This window comes from Lipomyces tetrasporus (assembly GCF_029532465.1).
Source record: "Lipomyces tetrasporus strain NRRL Y-64009 chromosome Unknown POJ06scaffold_2, whole genome shotgun sequence".
Classification (NCBI taxonomy): Eukaryota; Fungi; Ascomycota; class Lipomycetes; order Lipomycetales; family Lipomycetaceae; genus Lipomyces; species Lipomyces tetrasporus.
This window is the reverse complement of record NW_026611597.1, coordinates 1,315,124-1,334,270: the sequence shown is the minus strand read 5'-3', so window position 1 is coordinate 1,334,270 and position 19,147 is coordinate 1,315,124. Positions and strand designations below refer to the sequence as shown.

The 19,147-nt window shown below is 52.7% G+C and overlaps 6 protein-coding genes across 6 annotated transcripts; 5 read left to right on the top strand and 1 right to left on the bottom strand.

The window, feature by feature from the left end:
• Nucleotides 1–299: 299 nt before the first annotated feature.
• POJ06DRAFT_280158 (kinase-like domain-containing protein) lies at nucleotides 300–1,634 on the top strand (the record flags this gene model as incomplete). The annotated part of the gene is made up of 2 exons (XM_056189862.1): nucleotides 300–1,393; nucleotides 1,445–1,634. 2 exons carry the CDS (start codon nucleotides 300–302, stop codon nucleotides 1,632–1,634), a joined length of 1,284 nt encoding a protein of 427 aa, XP_056046361.1.
• A 1,290-nt stretch (nucleotides 1,635–2,924) lies between these two features.
• Nucleotides 2,925–6,979, top strand: POJ06DRAFT_58743 (sulfate transporter family-domain-containing protein). Its single transcript, XM_056191236.1, has 2 exons — nucleotides 2,925–3,326; nucleotides 3,383–6,979. The coding sequence occupies exons 1-2, from the start codon at nucleotides 3,059–3,061 to the stop codon at nucleotides 6,571–6,573; spliced, it is 3,459 nt and encodes a 1,152-aa protein (XP_056046360.1). The 5' UTR covers nucleotides 2,925–3,058; the 3' UTR covers nucleotides 6,574–6,979.
• A 1-nt stretch (nucleotide 6,980) lies between these two features.
• Nucleotides 6,981–8,327, top strand: POJ06DRAFT_58744 (uncharacterized protein). The gene has a single exon (XM_056191237.1). It carries the CDS (start codon nucleotides 7,348–7,350, stop codon nucleotides 8,191–8,193), a length of 846 nt encoding a protein of 281 aa, XP_056046359.1. The 5' UTR covers nucleotides 6,981–7,347; the 3' UTR covers nucleotides 8,194–8,327.
• A 526-nt stretch (nucleotides 8,328–8,853) lies between these two features.
• Nucleotides 8,854–10,287, top strand: POJ06DRAFT_280156 (peptidase S8/S53 domain-containing protein; the record flags this gene model as incomplete). Its single annotated transcript, XM_056189861.1, has 4 exons — nucleotides 8,854–9,642; nucleotides 9,698–9,906; nucleotides 9,972–10,125; nucleotides 10,195–10,287. 4 exons carry the CDS (start codon nucleotides 8,854–8,856, stop codon nucleotides 10,285–10,287), a joined length of 1,245 nt encoding a protein of 414 aa, XP_056046358.1.
• Nucleotides 10,288–10,378: 91 nt separating this feature from the next.
• Nucleotides 10,379–13,517, bottom strand: POJ06DRAFT_273506 (uncharacterized protein). Its single transcript, XM_056189588.1, has 4 exons — nucleotides 13,053–13,517; nucleotides 12,881–12,978; nucleotides 12,703–12,823; nucleotides 10,379–12,653 (listed from the first exon to the last, which is right to left on the bottom strand). The coding sequence occupies exons 1-4, from the start codon at nucleotides 13,281–13,283 to the stop codon at nucleotides 10,545–10,547; spliced, it is 2,559 nt and encodes an 852-aa protein (XP_056046357.1). The 5' UTR covers nucleotides 13,284–13,517; the 3' UTR covers nucleotides 10,379–10,544.
• Nucleotides 13,518–13,576: 59 nt separating this feature from the next.
• Nucleotides 13,577–14,781, top strand: POJ06DRAFT_58722 (putative cell differentiation protein rcd1). The gene has a single exon (XM_056191235.1). It carries the CDS (start codon nucleotides 13,688–13,690, stop codon nucleotides 14,675–14,677), a length of 990 nt encoding a protein of 329 aa, XP_056046356.1. The 5' UTR covers nucleotides 13,577–13,687; the 3' UTR covers nucleotides 14,678–14,781.
• The last annotated feature ends 4,366 nt before the right edge of the window (nucleotides 14,782–19,147 follow it).

Here is a 19,147-nt window from a genome sequence, read left to right as displayed (position 1 = left end):
CAATGCAGGACGAGTCGACATCGATCGCGGACACGTTGGCAGGTGTCACATTATCCGACCCGCTATCACCTCAGAAATTGTCCGCTTCGACAACTTCTTCGTCGTCGTCCGTGCCGTCACAGGCTGCTGCTGCTGCACCACCAACACTGAATCCCTTGTCAACGATACATTCAGCCCGCGGGATCCGCCCCCCTGCAACTACACAGGTCCCACCGGATGTGCAAGAGCGAATTCGTGCGTTCCAGCTCGCGAGGCAGAATAAATCGTCGCCTGTACAGTCGCCTGGGACGCCTCCTAGCATGTCGCCTGTCACCCCCAATTCGCCGATTGGCGGATTCAGTCTCAGCCTTGGAGGCGCACCTGGTAAAGGTGGACCAGTGCGACCGCAGCCAAAGCTCTCCCTCTCACAGAGACGTGGAATGACATTGAATGGAGGCGCTGGAAAGTCGGCGTCGTCGCCGATCTCGGGTGGTGAATCGCCGGTGTCCATTCCTGCTAAAGGAAGTTCAGCAGGTGGGCAAATGCGTCTGAATGCGAAATCGACGTCATTATTCTCGTCATACTCACAATACATCGATGTGTCGACCGGTTCGCTCAAGTTTGCGGGCAAGGCGTCTCTCGATGCGCACGGCGTTAACTTTGCCAATGGAACGAGTTTTCAGATATCGCTGGACGAGCTCGAATTACTAGAAGAACTCGGAAGAGGTAATTACGGCACGGTTACAAAAGTGCTGCATAAGCCTACGAACATCGTGATGGCCATGAAGGAGATTCGGTTAGAGCTCGATGATGCAAAGTTCCGGCAAATCATTATGGAACTTGACGTATTGCACAAGTGTGCATCGTCGTACATTGTGGACTTCTATGGGGCTTTTTTTGTCGAAGGTGCGGTTTATATTTGCATGGAGTACATGGACGGCGGAAGTTTGGATAAGCTATACGGGGGTGGTGTGGACGAACCTATTCTTGCCAAGATGACGGAATCGGTTGTGAGAGGACTGAAAGTGCTCAAGGACGATCATAATATCATACATCGTGACGTCAAACCAACGAATATCCTCGCATCCACTAAAGGCACAGTTAAGTTATGTGATTTCGGCGTGAGTGGAAATCTCGTGGCGTCGATTGCGCGGACAAATATTGGATGCCAGTCCTACATGGCGCCAGAAAGAATCAAAAGTGCTAATCCGGCAGACGCGATAACGTATACTGTGCAGTCGGATATATGGAGTTTGGGGCTTACGTTGCTCGAGATCGCAAACGGATCATACCCGTATCCGCCCGAGACGTATGGCAATGTTTTTAGTCAGCTGAGTGCGATTGTGGATGGAGAACCGCCTACATTACCGGAACCGCGGTTCTCGCATGAAGCCGTGGGCTTCATTAAACAATGGCATGTTTAGTTCTTAACGATTGCGTGAATTAAATGCTGACTTATGCATAGTCTGAATAAGGACGCCCTGTTACGGCCAACGTATGCTAAGCTGCTGGCGCATCCGTGGTTAGTCAAATACCGGTCACTTGATGTCGACTTGTCGGCTTGGGTCAAGGGAGCGCTAGAAAGACGAAACCAAGGCGTGCCGGAAGTAAAAAAGCCCGCGCTGCACGCCGGCGGTGGCATAGTTCCGCGATAGACTGATTATCGAGCAAGTCAACAGTTACACTAGAGATAGTACGATTCATAGAAGCACGTTCTCTGACGAGGCCAAAGCCATTTAATTTTATTTATGACGTTCTTGGGAGAGAAGACGATGGCCACATAAATGTTACATTGCATCGTTTGTCTATCGGTTGTTTGAATTGGGTCGGGATTGTTATTTTATTGCTCTATCTTTTCATCAGCATGATTGCCATTGTCATTTCCCTATTCGACTTGTCTACAACGAAGGTATAAATAATATTTACTGTATTATTGTTACCTGGCGACATAATTAGTTTGTCACAACGGAAATCCATAAATATAATATAAACCGCATGCTTCGACTAAGTCTACTTATATAAACCATAACTGACAATTAAAAGCATACTTGAACTATACATTAAATATGTGGACGCTGCAACGTAGCTATAGCATTAGTAGACACATGTCGCATGATATGGATGTTGCATTGCTGGAGGGGACACGGACCACCGTTTCGTGTCGCACGGCCGATCGCAGTTATCGACGACCAGTCATGTGTCCGCGGCGACGATCATAACGCGAAAACTTTGCGATATCACGAATTCATTTATCGCCCATGCGATCTTTTACTCCGGGCCAGCACCAAAACCGCAGAAATGCATAACTCGAACGTTGGTACCCAAAAAATTCTGCTCTATGGGTTTCCGCCATCCTGTCAGAGGTCAGAGACTGTGGCGCTCTTTAAATCGGCGCTAGAAAAATTGCTCCAAGCCACCGTCACAAAACCATGGAAGTACTGCCACAAATAGCGCGCGAACGTGACATCTACACGCACGTGCCTTGCTGCGGCGTTTTTGGCAGCACGCACCATTGACTCATAAGCACAGGCCCGTGCATATCCGCGTAGTGTTGATGTGTTTGCGCCGTATAGGCACCTGACACGCTTGCACAGGGCCGGTTGTTGGCGCACTTCGACCAGCGCATCGCGCAACCAACGCGGCGCTGCTTCGAGGCGTGAAAAGAAAAAAAAAATAGCAAGTGGTGCCCGTCAGTTGGCATCACTCATCACCCCTGTGTCGGCATCCACCGTTGTCAACTCAGTAGAGTACTGTAATTTGACTAACGAGTACTTTATCAGGTGGGTGTACAGCACATTTACTTGTTATTGATAGACGAAAATCGCTTGATCTGCGCAATTGGGTTACAACGGCTGAGTCGGTTGATATTTTCATGGAAAGAGTTGATAGTTTTGCATGAAAATCTACTTTCTTCCTTGTCGCACACAAGTTCCTGTACTGCCCCGGATAAAACACTTCGACTGCCGGTCCTTATTTCTTTCCAGCTCTCCTTCTCTACAGCTGTGGCTCCATATGCTGTCAAGTCATATATAATTTCACCATTGTGATCAACCCAAAAGCACAGCCATAGTCACCAACGATGTCCTCGTCGGAAAGCACCGCAGCCGGCTTCGCATCTCTACATCACATGGCAATGGACGATTTCGAAGCAAACAGACCGAACAACCCGGCCGCTCGGCGTCTACCAGCGCACGCGCAAACTCATATCCGGTTAGCATCGTTTACGAACGCATCGCCCGCTCTCGCAATGGCGATTCCCGCCTTTTCGCCCTCGTCAAGCGTCGGCGGTGGATCTGGCAGTTTTAAGAATCCTGCTCGTTCGTTTTTGCACGGCTCTTACTATGACGGTATATATAATTATCGAGAGAAACTATTGTCGTATTGTATGTGCTGATAAAGGTAGAAACGCAAGCTCCGCCCGCTCATCCTTCGTCCGACGTTCGGGACTACACCGCAGAGATCGCATCGATGGCCTTGGACGACGTCGGATCGGCTGATCCGAACATGATGATGCCGCTACCACCGCCGATAGAGGTGCCGCCATTGTCGTCGAAGGCATCGTCGTCCACATTGACTGCATTATTGCGGTCAGCATCTGCGACTTCAGATACTGACAGCCCGCTCCGCCAAGCAAGGCCTGAGAACGATCAGCCGTCGATCGTTATCGGTGGAGGATCAAGCAGCGGGTCAAGTGACAGATCTTCACCAGTTTCCGGTAGCCGGAGGCCTAGCGAAGGTTCCCAAATATCGAGTCAGAATGGTGGCTACGGTTTCGAGAACGACGAAATGGACCCTACTCAGCCGCTGCTTCATACGTATGGCGACGACGCGTCGCGAACGCAATATGGCAGTGAATTCGCATTTGAGGATAACTACCACGCGCGGCCCTCGCCGCATTCAAGGACAGGCTCGTGGTTGAGGCCGAACTTTATGAAGCGCAACTACAGTGGCACCAGCACGCGGACCGGCATTGCGCCTGCATTGGATGGTGGCCTGGAGTATGCGTCGTCAGCGCGAATTATGCACCGTGCCAAGCCGTTCTTCGCGTCAGCCGGCAAATACATTCATGATTGCCGAGCCGATATTCTCTACACGGCAAAATACGTTCCATCTGTCATCCTGGGTGTGCTGCTGAACGTGCTCGACGGACTTTCGTACGGCATGATCTTGTTCCCGCTTGGAGAGCCGATATTTTCAGCGCTCGGACCGGAGGGATTGTCTATGTTCTACGTTTCCTGCATCGTTTCACAGCTCGTGTACTCGTTCGGCGGGTCTGCTTTCAAGGGCGGAGTCGGGTCGGAGATGATTGAAGTAGTGCCGTTTTTCCACTCGATGGCCTACACGCTACTTGCCAAGATCGGTGAAGACAAGCCAGATTCAGTGCTTGCGACTACTATACTTGCATACGCCATCTCGTCAATAGTCACTGGTGCCGTGTTCTTCGGTCTCGGGTTTGCACGGATTGGCTCCTTGATTGGATTCTTTCCTCGTCATATTCTCGTCGGATGTATTGGTGGAGTCGGATGGTTCCTTATCGCGACAGGTCTCGAAGTGTCGTCGAGATTAGAAGGCAATTTGGCGTATAATATCGAGACAGCAAAGTATCTGTTTCAACCGATTCGGTTTCTGCAATGGATTATTCCCCTTTTGTTGGCGATTGTTTTGATTGGCCTGGAGCATTTCATTAAACACCCGCTTCTTGTACCGGTTTACTTTATCATCGTGATGGTCATGTTCCATGTGCTCGTGAGTTTCATTCCAGATCTGTCGCTGCCGATGCTGCGGGATTTGGGGTGGGTGTTTGCGTCTCCGGATGCGAGAGCGCCGTGGTATAGCTTCTATCGGCTGTACAAGTTCTCGGCCGTCGACTGGTCTGCGCTGGCGTCGACTATTCCGGCCATGTTTGCACTGACGTTTTTTGGCATCTTGCACGTTCCGATCAATGTCCCTGCGCTCTCGGTCTCGCTTGGTGAGGACAATATTGACGTTGACCGTGAGCTGATCGCGCACGGGATATCGAACGCACTGTCTGGATGCTGCGGCAGTATCCAGAATTACTTGGTGTACACGAACAGCCTTCTCTTCATCCGCAGCGGCGGCGATAGTCGGGTCGCCGGGTTCATGCTGGCAGCAGCAACGACGGGCGTGATGATCGCCGGTCCGGTCGTGATCGGGTTCATTCCGGTGATGGTTGTCGGCGCGCTGATCTTTTTGCTCGGGATCGAACTCATGCGGGAGGCCTTATACGACACGTGGGGCCGGGTGAGCCGATTCGAATACTATGTTATTGTCGTGATTATCGTGGCGATGGCACTGTGGGACTTTGTGTATGGGATCGTGGTGGGGATTATCCTCGCGTGCATGTCATATGTGATTTCTTCGTCGCGGCGGTCGGCCATCAAGGCGACGTACTCGGGTACGATTGCGCGGTCGACAGTGCGACGGCATCCGTTTCAGCAGCGGTTTTTGAAGGAGGTTGGCGAGGAGATCTTTGTCGTCAAGCTTTCAGGGTTTTTGTTTTTCGGCACGATCGTGAGCGTTGAGAGTCGGATTCGGGAGTTGCTGTTGTCGTCGCAGGACGAGCAGAGCAAGAAGATCAAGTATCTCGTGATTGATTTTCAAGGCGTCGGCGGGGTTGATTTTTCTGCCGCAGAGGCGTTTACACGGATGCAGCGGCTGCTGCAGTCGAAGGAGATCGAGTTAGTGCTGTGTTCGTTGGCGGAGGAGCCGGCTACGGGCTTAAAGGCGGTCGGACTGTGGGAGGAGCCGAGCAATGGGATCCATGTGTATGAGGACCTGAATTCTGCACTCGAGTGGTGCGAGAACCAGCTGCTTGCGGTCTACTATCACGTGCGGGACCGGCAGAAGCAGAAACTGCTGCAGGCCAAGCCGATCACGCTGACGGACCCGAGCATACAGCATTTGCAGGCGAACAGCGTTTTGAGCTCGAACTTGATCGATATGTCGTCGCCGCGGAAGGATTTCATTCAAAAGGCGACGTCGACGGTGATGCTGACGGACCCGACGTTCCCAAAGTTGCCAGTTATAGTCGAAGACTCGACGACGGCGGCGGCACCAGCGATGGACGCGGGCCCAGAACCGGCGCGACAGGTGGCACCGCCGCAGCCGCTGACGCTGTTACTCCAGATCATCCACGACTTGTCGCCGAAGCCGGCATCGTTCTGGGACAGCTTGTGCTCGGCGTTTGTGAGGGAGGAGCACAAGGCGGGCGAGTATCTTTACCGTCGGGCGGACGAGCCGCACGGATTTTACATTGTCGAGTCTGGGATATTGAAGGCAGAGTATGATCTTGATCAGGGCCGGTTTGCGGAGGCGATTGTGGCAGGCACGACTGCGGGCGAACTGCCGTTCTTTTCCGACACAAGACGCACAGCAAGCATGTACGTTGAGCGGGATGCGGTGGTGTGGAAGCTGAGCAAGGCTGCGTGGAGTGCGTTTGTGGAAGGTGGCGGCACGGAAGAAGAGCAGGCGCACCGGGGCGAGGTCGCGATGGAGTTGTATAGAGTTGTGTTGAAGCTGACGGCGGAGCGGTTTAGCGCGATCACGGCGTACGTTTTGACATCTGCGGGTTGATTGATTGGAAGAAGAAACGATAAGATTTTGGCATAAACGGTTTTTGATGTATATTTTTTTTTTGCGGCATTTTGGCATAAATATAGTTGATGTACAGTATGAAGCTACTAAAAGTTCGTGGTTATAGTTATAGTGAGTGGTGGTTAAGACCGAATACAAAGTATGGCCCAATCGAGGGGCGCCGGGGATAAGCGTGTATGCAGTTAAGGTTAAAATATTAATGTCCAGCATTACCCGTTTTCACCCTAACCCTGGGTTTTTTCGTTCGCGCGGCTCGGCACCAGCGACGCCGAGCCCGGCGCACTATCACGGATTCGGGCGATAGCCGCCGCGCAGCCCAGTGTTGTGATTGCCGGCGACATTATTATTGCACTCTGGTGTTAGAAGCAGTTGGGTGTGATCAATACTATAGATTGGGATTAAATGGGAGGCTATTATTATTTATTATGTAATTTAATTTAATAATCGCAACCGTTTTGCTAGTGGGAATGGGCTTGCGGGTGGGGGCGGCACAGTTAGTAAAAATGCCCAGCTTTTTCCAAGCCCGCGTCGGCCTCGTCGCCCGCACTTAAATCAACAACTCACGCCGGCTCTTCTGGGCTCAGTGAGTTTTAGGTGGATATTTCTTGGACTAAGAGTGCACTTTCTGTCCTTTTCCTCTCGGCCCTGCGCTTCTGGCTCTCTCTCTCAACAACAACTTGCCGTATGGCTATATAATCGTGTCTCCGCATCGGAGACGACGCCTGCTGCCTGCCGCCATCTCGCCAATCAACAATGCCGCACTCGCCATCCCACACTGTGTCGTACTCGTTCTCGGCCGCGTCGACAAGGCACAGCAATGTCGCCACCTCAACCGCGGCCGCCTACTCGCCGCCATTCTCGACCTGGAACCTGCTTCTGTACATGTGCCTGCTCAATCCGCTGATATGTGTCTACAATTTGTACCTGACCGTCAAGTACGCGGTGCTGTACGTTTTCTGCCACTCGGCGCTCCGAGCGATCCACCGGCCAGAGTCCGCTGTCGACCTCGAGCGACAGACAGAGAAGCCGGCCATCAACGACGACGACGACGCCGACAGCAAGAAGACAGTGCTGAGTGCGCTCCTTCGCCAGCTCTCGGTGCGCCATCTCCAGAATATCCGGGTGAGAATCGTGACCGACGCCGACGACGCCGAGGACGAGGACGACCGCGACGACGACAACGACGACGACAACGACGTCGGGTCCGATACTGGCCGCCACAGCTCGGCCTCGTCCGGCGTGACAAACGACGACCAGGCCTGCCTGCGTCCGCCAGAACCCGCCTACCACGGCCAGTTGCCGGCGCCGGTCCGCAGCGGTCTTGTTCCGCTCACGATCCCGCGTCGACAACCGGCCCGCGACGGCGTCCAGCTCGAGTTCTCGCTCCCGCGCCTGATCGTCACCCACATCCTGTCGCCGCTGGCCAGCATCGCGCTCCTGTTTGCCGGCTACGCGGCCGCGCTGGCCTGCTTCTACTCGGTCTGCCTCGGCGAGCCCATCAACGAACGCGACACCGCGTATCTGTGGCGCGCATGGTCACGGTGGGTGTGCTGGCCGGTCCACCACGCGCGCATAAAAGTCGTGCCGGTCAAGAAATGATGTGCATGATTGTATTTGTATATGGTTTTGGGTTCGCATGATCTGTTTGTTTCGGGTAAAATGGTCCGGTGTTTGGTGTATGTTATTGTCTATGATGATATTATTAGTTAAATCAATTCGATGCTAATTGGCACTAAAAGACTGCGATTAACCTCCTTGCTTGCTTACCCGGCCGTCGTTGCGGTCGTATAATTCTAGGCCTTCGAGTAGTGGCTTGGCAGTGCCGTGCCAATTGCCAGGCAAATTTGTCCAATTTGTTCATTGTCGGCTCCGGCCCGAAGCGTGAGGATTATGTCGGAGTTAGTTATATATAATCTGGGAAATATCTCCGGGTTATCGATAACTTAACAAATGAGAATGCAAAATATTCCATGACATCTGCGCCTAACTGTTGTTAACTGTATTGTTGCCTAGCGACGGCCACCTAACCCACAAAATTCTGGTTCTGATCCGGTCCGCGACGCACCTCATCGCGTCGTGAATTTATCCTTCTTGGCCGCACACTGACTGAATCCGAAAGCAATGGTCCGTCTGTCCAATATCATTTGCGCATCTTTCGTGCTGGCCGCGTCGGCCGCGTCGGCATTGGTCCTGCCCGACATCTTCAATGCGTCGGTCTTCGATTTCATCCCGGCAACCCACATGCCCTACTCGGCAAACATGCACGACGACATGATCGAGGGCCCGTTCACTACCCAGTCCGAGTCCTTTTCCAAGGTCTCCATCTCTCCCAATTCACTCGTCGACAGGTACATCATCGTGTTTGACGACGCGGTCACGTCCGACCAGGTCATTGCCCACTTTCTCTGGCTCCGCAACCAAATCGCAAACAGAATCGGCCTCGCGACCGGTGCAGACAAGTTTAGCCAAACCGGCATTCTGCAACGGATTGCCCGTCGGTTCGAAATCGGAAACATGAGAGCGTACTCGGGCCGGTTTTCCCGCTCGCTCCTGCTGCTGATCGCCGACAGGCCCGAGGTAGCGTTCATCGAGTCCGACGCGGTCGTGACCTTGTACGGCACCGTCGGCGACGGCAGAGCCATGCACCAGCCTCTCGCACCATACAACCTTGCGCGCCTGTCGTCGCGAGACAAGCTCGGGCCGACCAACAACTACACGTACTCGTATGATCCAAACCCGGGTCTCAACGTGACCGTCTACGTGCTCGACACCGGAGTCAAGGCCTCCCACACCGATTTCAACGATCGGGCCGAACTCGTCAACGTCATGCCCGGCTCATCTGACACCGACAAGCTTGGCCACGGCACCCACGTAGCGGCCACAATCGCCGGCCACCGGTATGGCGTGGCCAAGAACGCGACCGTCGTCGGCGTCAAGGTGTTGAATGATAATGGCATGGGCACGGCGTCGGTCATCTTGCGCGGGATCGAGTGGGCGGTTGCCCGCCATCGTGCTGCCGGCGGACCGTCGGTTATTAACATGAGTCTGGTACACCGGGTCGTGGGTCCAGTTCATCGCTTGGCGTTTGTACTAACCGATATAGGGCTCCGGCAGGTCCAGTATCTTCAACCACGCCGTGGCCGAGGCAAACAACCAGGGCATCACCGTCGTCGTTGCGGCCGGCAACCACCGCCTGAACGCGTGCTGGTATTCGCCTGCCAGCGAGCCGTCCGCCATAACCGTCGGCGCGTCCACGGTCGACGACACCATCGCCGACTTCTCAAACATTGGCCCTTGTGTCGACATCTTCGCGTAGGTGCTGGTTTATCGAATAACGTCGCTCCGATTTAGCTGACTTGCTCGCGCGCGGAATTTAGTCCAGGAAAGGAAATTAAATCGGCTGGCGTCGCGACCGATTCCGCGTCGGCCGTGTTTTCAGGCACGTCCATGGCCGCGCCGCTCGTGGCCGGTTTGGCAGCCTACCTGCTCGCCAAAACACCAGACGCAACTCCGGCCGAAGTCAAGGCAGAGGTATTCGCCTTTTTGTGTGTTTCTTTTCGGGGTTTCCCCCTTCAGGTTGCTAACGGTTCTTGGGTATAGATCCTCGAGTTGGCCACGATGGGTGCGTTGGAGAACATGCCCATGTCGTACCCACAGACGCCCAACTTGATCGCGTTCAATGGTTTCGAATGATTTTTATTTTTATTTTTATTTTTTTTCCTTCGTGCGCAGCACTTGCTGTATTCTGGGTATCCTGACAATCCTGACCTGCGCTACATAATATCCTTCTGAAAATTAAAGTAGATTAACATGCTCTATAATTATCGTGAATATATACAAATATCTTTCCATCCCGGTCACCAGTTTCCCGCCGCGCCGCCCGCTCCGGTCCCAAGTAATACATACACAAATATTCGAAATACATAAGCTCCTCTAACGGGCAAACGCGGTTAATTTACAATAGACGACATGGCGTCTGCAAGAATGTCGAGGCCGGTGTGGTTTTCTTCGGGCGCCTGCTGCTCCTGCTGCGGCGGCGGCGGCGGCGGCGGCGGCGGTCGACTAATTGGTGATGGTGGCGGAAGTATGGCAGGCGGAGGCGGCTGGATTGGATTCAACTGCTGCAGACCAGGTTGGATTGGCGAGTTCAGGATCTCGTTGATATGCGGGGCGACGAACTGCGGTGGAGGTGAAGCTATGGTCCGGACGGTCGGTGGAGAAATGGGCCCTATCGCCGAAGGCTGTGACATGACTGGCACGATTGGCTGCGGTGCAGTCGGCGCGAGTATCGTGAACGACCGAACGGGTGACGAATCCGGGCTGTGAATAGGTGGAAGCACGACAGCTGGAAGTAGCCCCAGGCCATACGGCGACGACGACGGCGGCGGCGGCGGCTGCGAATGCGCATCGACCGGCGCAGGAGGAAGCGTGAGCGTAATCTTCGGCGACTTGACTCCATTGGCCATGCCGTTCGCCTTTGGTGACTTCGCAGTGACCCTAATTGTCCCGTTCGCTTTCTCAGCTAGCCGCTGCTCTGCCAGTTCCCGAGCTTTGGCTTCCTGCTTCAGTCTGCGTCTCTCGGCATCCCGCTTGCGTTCGCGCTCGCGCCGACGCACACGGTCTGCCTCGCGCTTGCGCTCCAACTCCTGCTCCCGCTCGCGCTCTTTCTCAATTCGAACACACCGGTTGCAGACAAATTCGACCTCCCCAATCGGTTCTTCTTCCGCGTCTACCGTGTCCTCTCGCTTAACATCGGCGGCGTCTGCCGCCTCTGCCTCCTTCGCCGCCACACGACGCTCCTCAGATTCTTGCTGCGATTGCGTGCTTTCTTGAAACCGTCGAACCTCGTCTCCCACAAGGTGCGCAACGTGCATCCAAATGTCGCACTTGCCGCAACACACCGACAACTCCCCGTCGTCATAATTATCCCCAAACGCGCCGCACACGCAGTCGAAATACCACGTCGACGGATTAAGCCGTGGATCATACGAGGTAACCGACGACGGCGTCAGCGTGCCCTGAAAGTGCTGCACCCGGTCTGACTGTCTTGTCGACCGCCGCACAAAGTCACTTTCCTGTGACTCCTGTCGCTCACTTCTAGCCGGCGAGGACGACATCGCCTTAACCGGCGTACCTCCGGCTGCCAACTTGGTAGCCTGCTGGGCCGCTTTCTTCACAAGCGCAGCTTCCTTCTTCTTCGCAGCCTCAGCAAGCTTATGGTCCCGCGCATCCAATCTTGCCTCGCGCTCCTTCTCCAGAATCGCCCGCCGTCGGTTCTCGGCTTTCTTCCGCTCGCGCTCGTGCTCAGCCTGTTCCCGCGCAGAACGCTGTTCTTCTTCCTCTTTCCGCCGTTGCGCAAGCACATCCACCCGGCTCGACCGTTTCCGATTCTCGATCAGCCGAAGCTTTTCAATTTCTTTCAATTTCGCTTCTTCGTCCTTGATCCTGTCCTGTTCGAGCGATTCAATGACCGGCATGATCTCGCTCTTTAAAAACGCGTAGAATTCGCGCTCCAGAGTCTTGGATTTGTCACGCGCGCTCTTCCCTAGAGATGCAAAGAAGTCTTTCCACAGCTTGTACGTAGCGCAAACACATTTCCATGTTGATTCTGCGTCGCGGGACAATTCCAACAGCTCGCTGTAGTCAACGTAGCCGCTTTCGGGATGCCCGTCTGCCTCTGGCGCAGGCAAGTCGTCATCGTCTTCAACTCGAGAATCCTCTGCCGTGCCGTCCTCTTCGTCCTCGTCCGCCGTGTCGACTTCGTTTGTGCGCCGCCGTTTGGATCTTCGAGGCGCTGAATACGACGCGAGCTGGCGTCTTTTCCGGCGTCCTTTAGACGCGGCACGCTTCTTTGGCGGCGCTGCAGGTTCGGGAGGTGGATCATGCCGGCAGTAAAGTCTGTTGTCGTCGAGGAGGTAGTACGTATTGCCTTGCGAATCCCATCCGACCGGATCAACTCGCCACGGGATTTCGTCTGATTCTTTGATTGTGCCCATCCGCTCGCGGAACCGATCGGGGTTGTACAGCTGCCATTCGCAGAGTTGATGGAGAATTTTGATCTGGCGGTGTTAGTGCAGAAGTTCGGAAAGCAAATAAAAGGGTATGTACCTGATCGAACACGTCCATATTGTCGAACGCGAGCGGCTCCTCGTCGTCGCCGAACGGACAGGACTCATTCGGCAATTTCTGCCGGTATTGCCTGCGCGCGTAGTCGTCAAACTGCTCAAGTCTGTACACATTCCCACGCGTCAACAAGCCATCACATATCTAGCAACAAAATACGTACGTCAGGTTGCGCTGGCTCGATAAATTCTGCAACAGCCGTAGTCGGATCTTTGGGATCAGGTTCAGTGGCGTCAAGCCGAGGAATTCTTTCTCTAGCGCCTGCATCAATGTCGTCAGCACAGGCTCCATACTACTTCCCGAGCACGAAAACAGATTAGCCAAGTCCGACTAACCTCAATAGTAACATCTTCGTCTTCCATCTTGATGGATGCCTTGAACATAAACAGCCACTGGAACACCGCGCTGAACTGCCACAGGTTCCGAATCTGTTTCAATCGCGTTTGAACTTCCGGATCCGTGACCGCGTCTGCCGGGGTCATCGCTGCAAGTGCAGCCTCGACCGGACCCAGATGCTGGCCCGTGGCGGTCGCGGAGGGAGATGGACTGGCGTTTGTGCTCGCCATCGTACCTGCGGTCGGCACGCGTCCAGAAAAAGTGGAGTGCTGAGTGCCCGCGTGTTCGCCAAGCGAGTTCTGCTAATAGAATTCGGATGCGTTTGTGACGCGATTTCCACCAGAAAACGCGTTCGCCGGTGATAGTCGTTGATACGGGTTGACTTGCTTGAAGACCGCGGGTATTGAATGCTAATGTGGTGATGTCCGCAAGAGGATTCGGGATGGCGTAAACCTAACCCTAGGCTTGCTGCTGGTCAAGCCAATGTGGCTAGTGCTTATGAACCCTTAACCACCGGGTTGGTGGCGGTGCTCTTCGGCAATATTCCGCCACGGCGTCTCGAACTACTCATCAATCGATTTCGCATTTGATTGTCGCGACTACCATCCAACACGTAGCGATTGCTTAGCTTCTGATGTCTCAAGTAACTGCTTCTCAGCTGCAGTCGCAGCTGCAGTCGCAGCAGCAGCACCAGGCGCAAGTTCAAGCTCAGCTTCAGGCTCAGCAGCAACAGCTCCATCTCCAAGCGCACCTCCAGGCCCAGCAGCAGTCGCGCGCCAGTTCGGCGACCGGATCGACAAGTAACGACGATGAAACAAAGATATACACCTGGATCCTCGAACTGATGCAGGGCCCATCGCGGGAGCAGGCTTTGCTAGAGCTCTCCAAGAAGCGGGAGCAATTCGACGATCTGGCACTGATTTTGTGGCATTCGTACGGTGTCATGGCGACCTTGTTGCAGGAGATCGTCGGTGTCTATCCTGCGCTCTCACCGCCTACCTTGACGTCTACTGCATCGAATCGAGTATGCAACGCGCTTGCGCTCTTGCAATGCGTTGCATCGCATAACGAGACAAGAAACCTGTTTCTGAACGCACATATCCCGCTCTTCCTGTATCCATTCCTCAACACGACTTCCAAGACCAGGCCGTTTGAATACCTCCGATTGACGTCGCTCGGTGTTATCGGTGCGCTGGTCAAGAACGATTCGTCAGACGTCATCAACTTCCTCCTTTCGACCGAGATCATCCCCCTTTGCCTTCGCATCATGGAATCTGGATCCGAACTCTCCAAGACCGTTGCGATCTTCATCGTCCAGAAGATCCTGCTTGACGACACTGGTCTCGCATACATCTGCCAAACCTACGAACGCTTCTACGCAGTCGGCACCGTGCTCGGAAATATGGTCGCGCAGCTGGTCGAGCAGCAGACTCTCCGCCTGCTAAAACACGTTGTCAGATGCTATCTCCGCTTGAGCGACAACCCGCGCGCACGCGAGGCGCTCCGTCAGTGCTTGCCAGAGCCATTACGTGATGCTACGTTTAGCCTTGCGTTGCGCGATGATGCGACGACCAAACGGTGCTTGACACAATTGCTCGTCAATCTCGCGGACAATTACGATTAAGCGGCAGCAGATGTCCGTACTGCATTTTGTACAACCAAAAGGTGAAAATTTCTAAGGGGCTTCAGACTGGATTCTTAAAGAGTATAGGATAGAGAGTAGCAACGATTGCATGCATCGGCGTGTGGTTTTGTATTGTTTGCGTTCATTGTACAACATCGAGAGCAGTTAACGATTGATAGGCGTTAAGCATATCCAGAGTTAGCCTGGTCTAGTTTTTGTTTGTGTGATTGTAATTATATTGATTCCGTGTGCGACTGCGGTTTGTGTATATATCGTGTGATGTGGGGCATATATATGTATTATTTGAGGTATTGTACGATGGCGTTGATCTGCGCTTTCGCAGAGTGAGCTGTGTAACTAAAAGGTCTATGTACTGCGGTGGAAAATGTAGCATTTGAATATAATGATCGGGTTCCATGAGCTAATAGAGTTGCGCAACGTTAATTGTGGTTGGTTGTCAAGGCAACCACCAACCCACGATACTTTTTTACCTTTGCCTTTCGACATCACGGCGATCATACATGAACATAATGCAGTATGCCATCTTAGCTAGACGCATCAATGCTCACGGCTTCAGGCCAAAGCGTGGACCACTACTACCTTGAAACCCGACGGATCACGAAGGTTAGAGGTCGTCAATCGATGTAAGATTAAGCAACGACGGATGCTCGACGATCGCGGTTCGTCCGGGACTGCCTTGTGCATTGTGAAATTGGCAAGGAAACTCGTCCAATTTGGGTTACGATAATTGTCTTCCCGAAGGACGCATGTGAAGCGACTGCGCCGCCTGAAGATTGTAAACAATCAAGGACAATTCACAACAACGATGCATTCGACCGATAGTTTCCGACGATCCGTGCTTGTGAAAGCCACGTCATGTCCCGTGGACCAGTGGTCAGGGCGTCAGGTACAGAGGTGGATTTTGTAGGTTGGACCTTCTCAGGGCCCTCGGCCCCATGAGCCGCTGATCCATGAAGTATTCAGCAAAGATGGACGCTCGTCGGCCGATCGCAGTCGTCAGGGACTGCCCTGCCCCTTGTGACATCGGCAAAAAGCAGGAACGTCGTCCAAGTTGGGACAGGAGCCTTCCCGAGGCGCACATGTGACGCGACAGTGTGTGCCCGAAAGTGTAAACAAACAAGGACTCTTCGCAATCACGTTGCAATTTAAGCAGGACTCTCTGCCGATCTGTACTTGTGAAAGCCACGTCGTGAAACTTGGAGGCCTCGGTGCCTCGTGACACTGTTTGGTTTTTGGAATATAAATAGAGGCCGTTTGTACCCCGGTCGTCGCTCTGGTCGCACCACCATGGACATTCAGCACCCGGCAGCAACTTGGTCCTTGGTACTCAGTACTCGGCTTGCACACACAGCAATTCAGGTCAATCAGAACGGCTACCATCAGTTTTAGGAAAACGATTCCGCGCTCATCACTTAGTGTTCGGCGCTCGACATGCGGCTTCGACACGAACAGGTCAGTAATGAGAACAGCTACCGTTAGATTTAGGAAAGCGATTCAGCAATCGGCACTGGGCATCGACACGACAATTTCAGCGACACGGCAACCGTCAGTCTTCGGAAATTATTCAGCACTCAGCATTTGTTGTTCGGCACTCGGCTTCGACACAAGGTCCACCGCGCACAGCAACTGTCAATCTTCAGCAAAATGGTGAAGAGAAGGAATATGGGGATTTAAGGTTCAAGAGGAGGGAGTGTGTGGATGTCAGCAAGGGGAACGAGGGGGTGACGGATAGGAAGGTCAATAGCCATGGCAGGATCTTTCGTGAGTAGCCTGTTCAGGATGACACCCTGCCATATCTAGATGTATCCGTCCTTGGATTATGTGTCCTGATAGGAAACGACTGTCTAGACAGGATTATTCACGGGAGATCTACCGGGCATGGCACGATCGGAAAGAGGAGGAATGCTGGGGAGCCGTTTTGAAGACCACGGGGATAGCTTATTGTTCAGGACGGCACCCAGGAATGCCTAGCCAGATTCCGCCGACTGAGTGGCTGGTCAGGATGGCAACTGATTGCCTAGACAAGAACTACTCTCCGTGGCACCTTCTCAATGGCATCGATCGTTAAGAGTGGGAAATGGGTGGCTGGCAGTCGGCATTTGGTTTCTCAGCAACTCGACAGCGTTATTTCGCCTACCCGGTCGGCAAATCAGCATCGTATTCTCTTCAGCACTCAATCCTGTCACCAACTCAGCATAATTCAGTTTTTCGTTTAGAACTTCTATCGCACCCACTCGTAGCAGCGCTTGAGACGATCAGCCACACACAAGCAGCATGTTCAGATTATCAGCTTCAGTCAATATATGCATTCGCAACATGCTTTAGAGCATGGTTTGCGGATTACTGGTTGTCGGCAATGCGGATTGGCAACGATTGCGTTGATGCATGCAATACAGTAATTGGGATTCTGTTAATCCATACCGCAAGGTATTGGTTGGCAGGGTCGCGGAGGGTTTTTTAGTGAGTATTATGCAGTCACACGACTGCACCGAGTCTCACACTGTCACTGGCCCATTATGAAGCGGTGGCGTGCGTAAATGCATTTTTCCCTCCGATCTTGGACTGGTAGTGAGTCCAAGACTAACAAAAAAAACAAAAAAAAAAAAAAAAATTTCACGACGTTGATGACTTTAGTTGAGTGTAATCCATAATTGTCAGCTTTGTATATACACACATTACCAGAAAGTCACACAATATATTAGAGACGGGTGTAAGTACGTTCTGAACTTGAAGCTAGCATCATAATTACTATCATAATACTGAAGCGACTCTAATATATCGCACTGACGTGATCAAAGCGTTTGTATTTCACTTGATTAATACGTGGTAAAATAAATAATGCGCCGGACGCCAAATGAATGAGTGCGCGTAGTTTTCCGACCCATTATCACTTACCGGAGCAAAACTATCTGCAAGTCTTATTCTGGAGACCAAGCGCCCGCCCACACGTACGCAAGTAAGCGCGCCTGATCGGAAACCATAGTAATGGATCAGGCATGGTCAATTTATCTGCCTCGATTCTCGATTCATAGTCTTGTTGGCCACCTCTCCAGCTCTAATGCGACCATACCAAGATACCAGCTAAATATTTGTGAAATGAATACGCGAACTTGCTCGGAAGCGATTGATGACTGATGAGATGAATACTGTTAAGGCCAAACGTCACTGGCAAAGCCATGTGGGCCACGTTTGGGTCTCAGTCTCTAAAACGCACAGATAACACTACCCGCGACAACAACGGAGAACTTTCGTTGAACTGGCTGGTATGGCCAATAACAAGCGTCGAGATCAACCTTCGCAGACTCGATACTCCGTGTGACAAATACAGGCAAAGTCGTTCGCTGTCGAAAATTGTTGAGACTGCTTATCTGTTGCATACAACGACAGAAGATTAATTGGACCTGAATTTCAATCAGTATATTATCAGTATATTATCAGTAGATGTCATATGATTATAGATGTTGCGTAAATGAGTAACAAAATATTGCTGATTAGTAATGACAGAATTGATCACATGCGAGTTTGCTGTCCACGTAGGTTCACCAAGACTGGCGCAGTAGAAAACATGGCGCTTTTTGCGTAGACTTGTGACCTTGAAATGTAAAACAGATCCGAGGAGTCTCGTCCTGGAGGTGTCGACTGGGCAGCCATCTAACCTAACTTCCATAAATTATTCAAATTCACACTGACTCCTTCGGGTCCCAGCCACGCGACTGGAGGTTTACTCCCCGGCCGTATGAGCAGCGGAAGCGTCGACGTGTCCACTTCTCTGCCTTCTGTCTGGCATGAGCGGCGACTTAACATGTGGACGGCTTATTTGTCCATTGTGTGCATTGCAGCGCCTAGATCGGTTAAATCCCAAATAGGGGTGTCGGAAATGAAAAATGAGCAAAGTGTCCACTTCTGCGGAAGTTGCCACCTTGCAATAACGCTGTCTGTCTTGAGCCGATGCGCGGTTAGTGGGTGTTTCGCAATCGACCGGATGTTAAGCTGCGTCAAGGCGTATCCGCCAAGCTAACTAGGTTTAGCTGATTTCCTCGTCAAGTCCTCCCCTTTACGTCCGCCACTTATGACCAGCCAATAATAGCCATCTTACACTCATTGTGGACCCAATTAATTGCTCAGCAGGATATTCAACAATCCTATTCAAACTCGCGCTGGGTATGGTTCGCAATTGCAGAATGCAGACTGGAAATATGCCCGCTCAGAATAATAGCGGGTAGGGATTGCTTAGGGTACGGGGCGGCACGGATTGCTCGGATAGATCCCCACCACCTATCATCGTCGGACTTGACGTAGTTGACGAAACGCCGCGGGCTTTGCAGTCGCAGCGTCGGCAAGTGGCTTCGGCACCATCCAGCCGCATAAGGTCCGTCGTTTGCCGCCATCCCGGAGCGCAATTGTGGCTGCGGCGATTTTGGGCCAATGCTCAGACTTTCTACTACGCGG

Bases quoted from the DNA above. Each gene is read 5' to 3' on its own strand.
- POJ06DRAFT_58744 (XM_056191237.1), top strand. From the start codon at position 7,348: ATGCCGCACTCGCCATCCCACACTGTGTCGTACTCGTTCTCGGCCGCG.
- POJ06DRAFT_58722 (XM_056191235.1), top strand. From the start codon at position 13,688: ATGTCTCAAGTAACTGCTTCTCAGCTGCAGTCGCAGCTGCAGTCGCAG.
- POJ06DRAFT_58743 (XM_056191236.1), top strand. From the start codon at position 3,059: ATGTCCTCGTCGGAAAGCACCGCAGCCGGCTTCGCATCTCTACATCAC. The intron at 3,327-3,382 runs GTATATATAATT...TGATAAAGGTAG, and splicing joins GCACGGCTCTTACTATGACG to AAACGCAAGCTCCGCCCGCT.
- POJ06DRAFT_273506 (XM_056189588.1), bottom strand. From the start codon at position 13,283: ATGGCGAGCACAAACGCCAGTCCATCTCCCTCCGCGACCGCCACGGGC. The intron at 12,979-13,052 runs GTTAGTCGGACT...ACATTGATGCAG, and splicing joins ACGAAGATGTTACTATTGAG to GCGCTAGAGAAAGAATTCCT. The intron at 12,654-12,702 runs GTACATACCCTT...TAACACCGCCAG, and splicing joins ATATGGACGTGTTCGATCAG to ATCAAAATTCTCCATCAACT.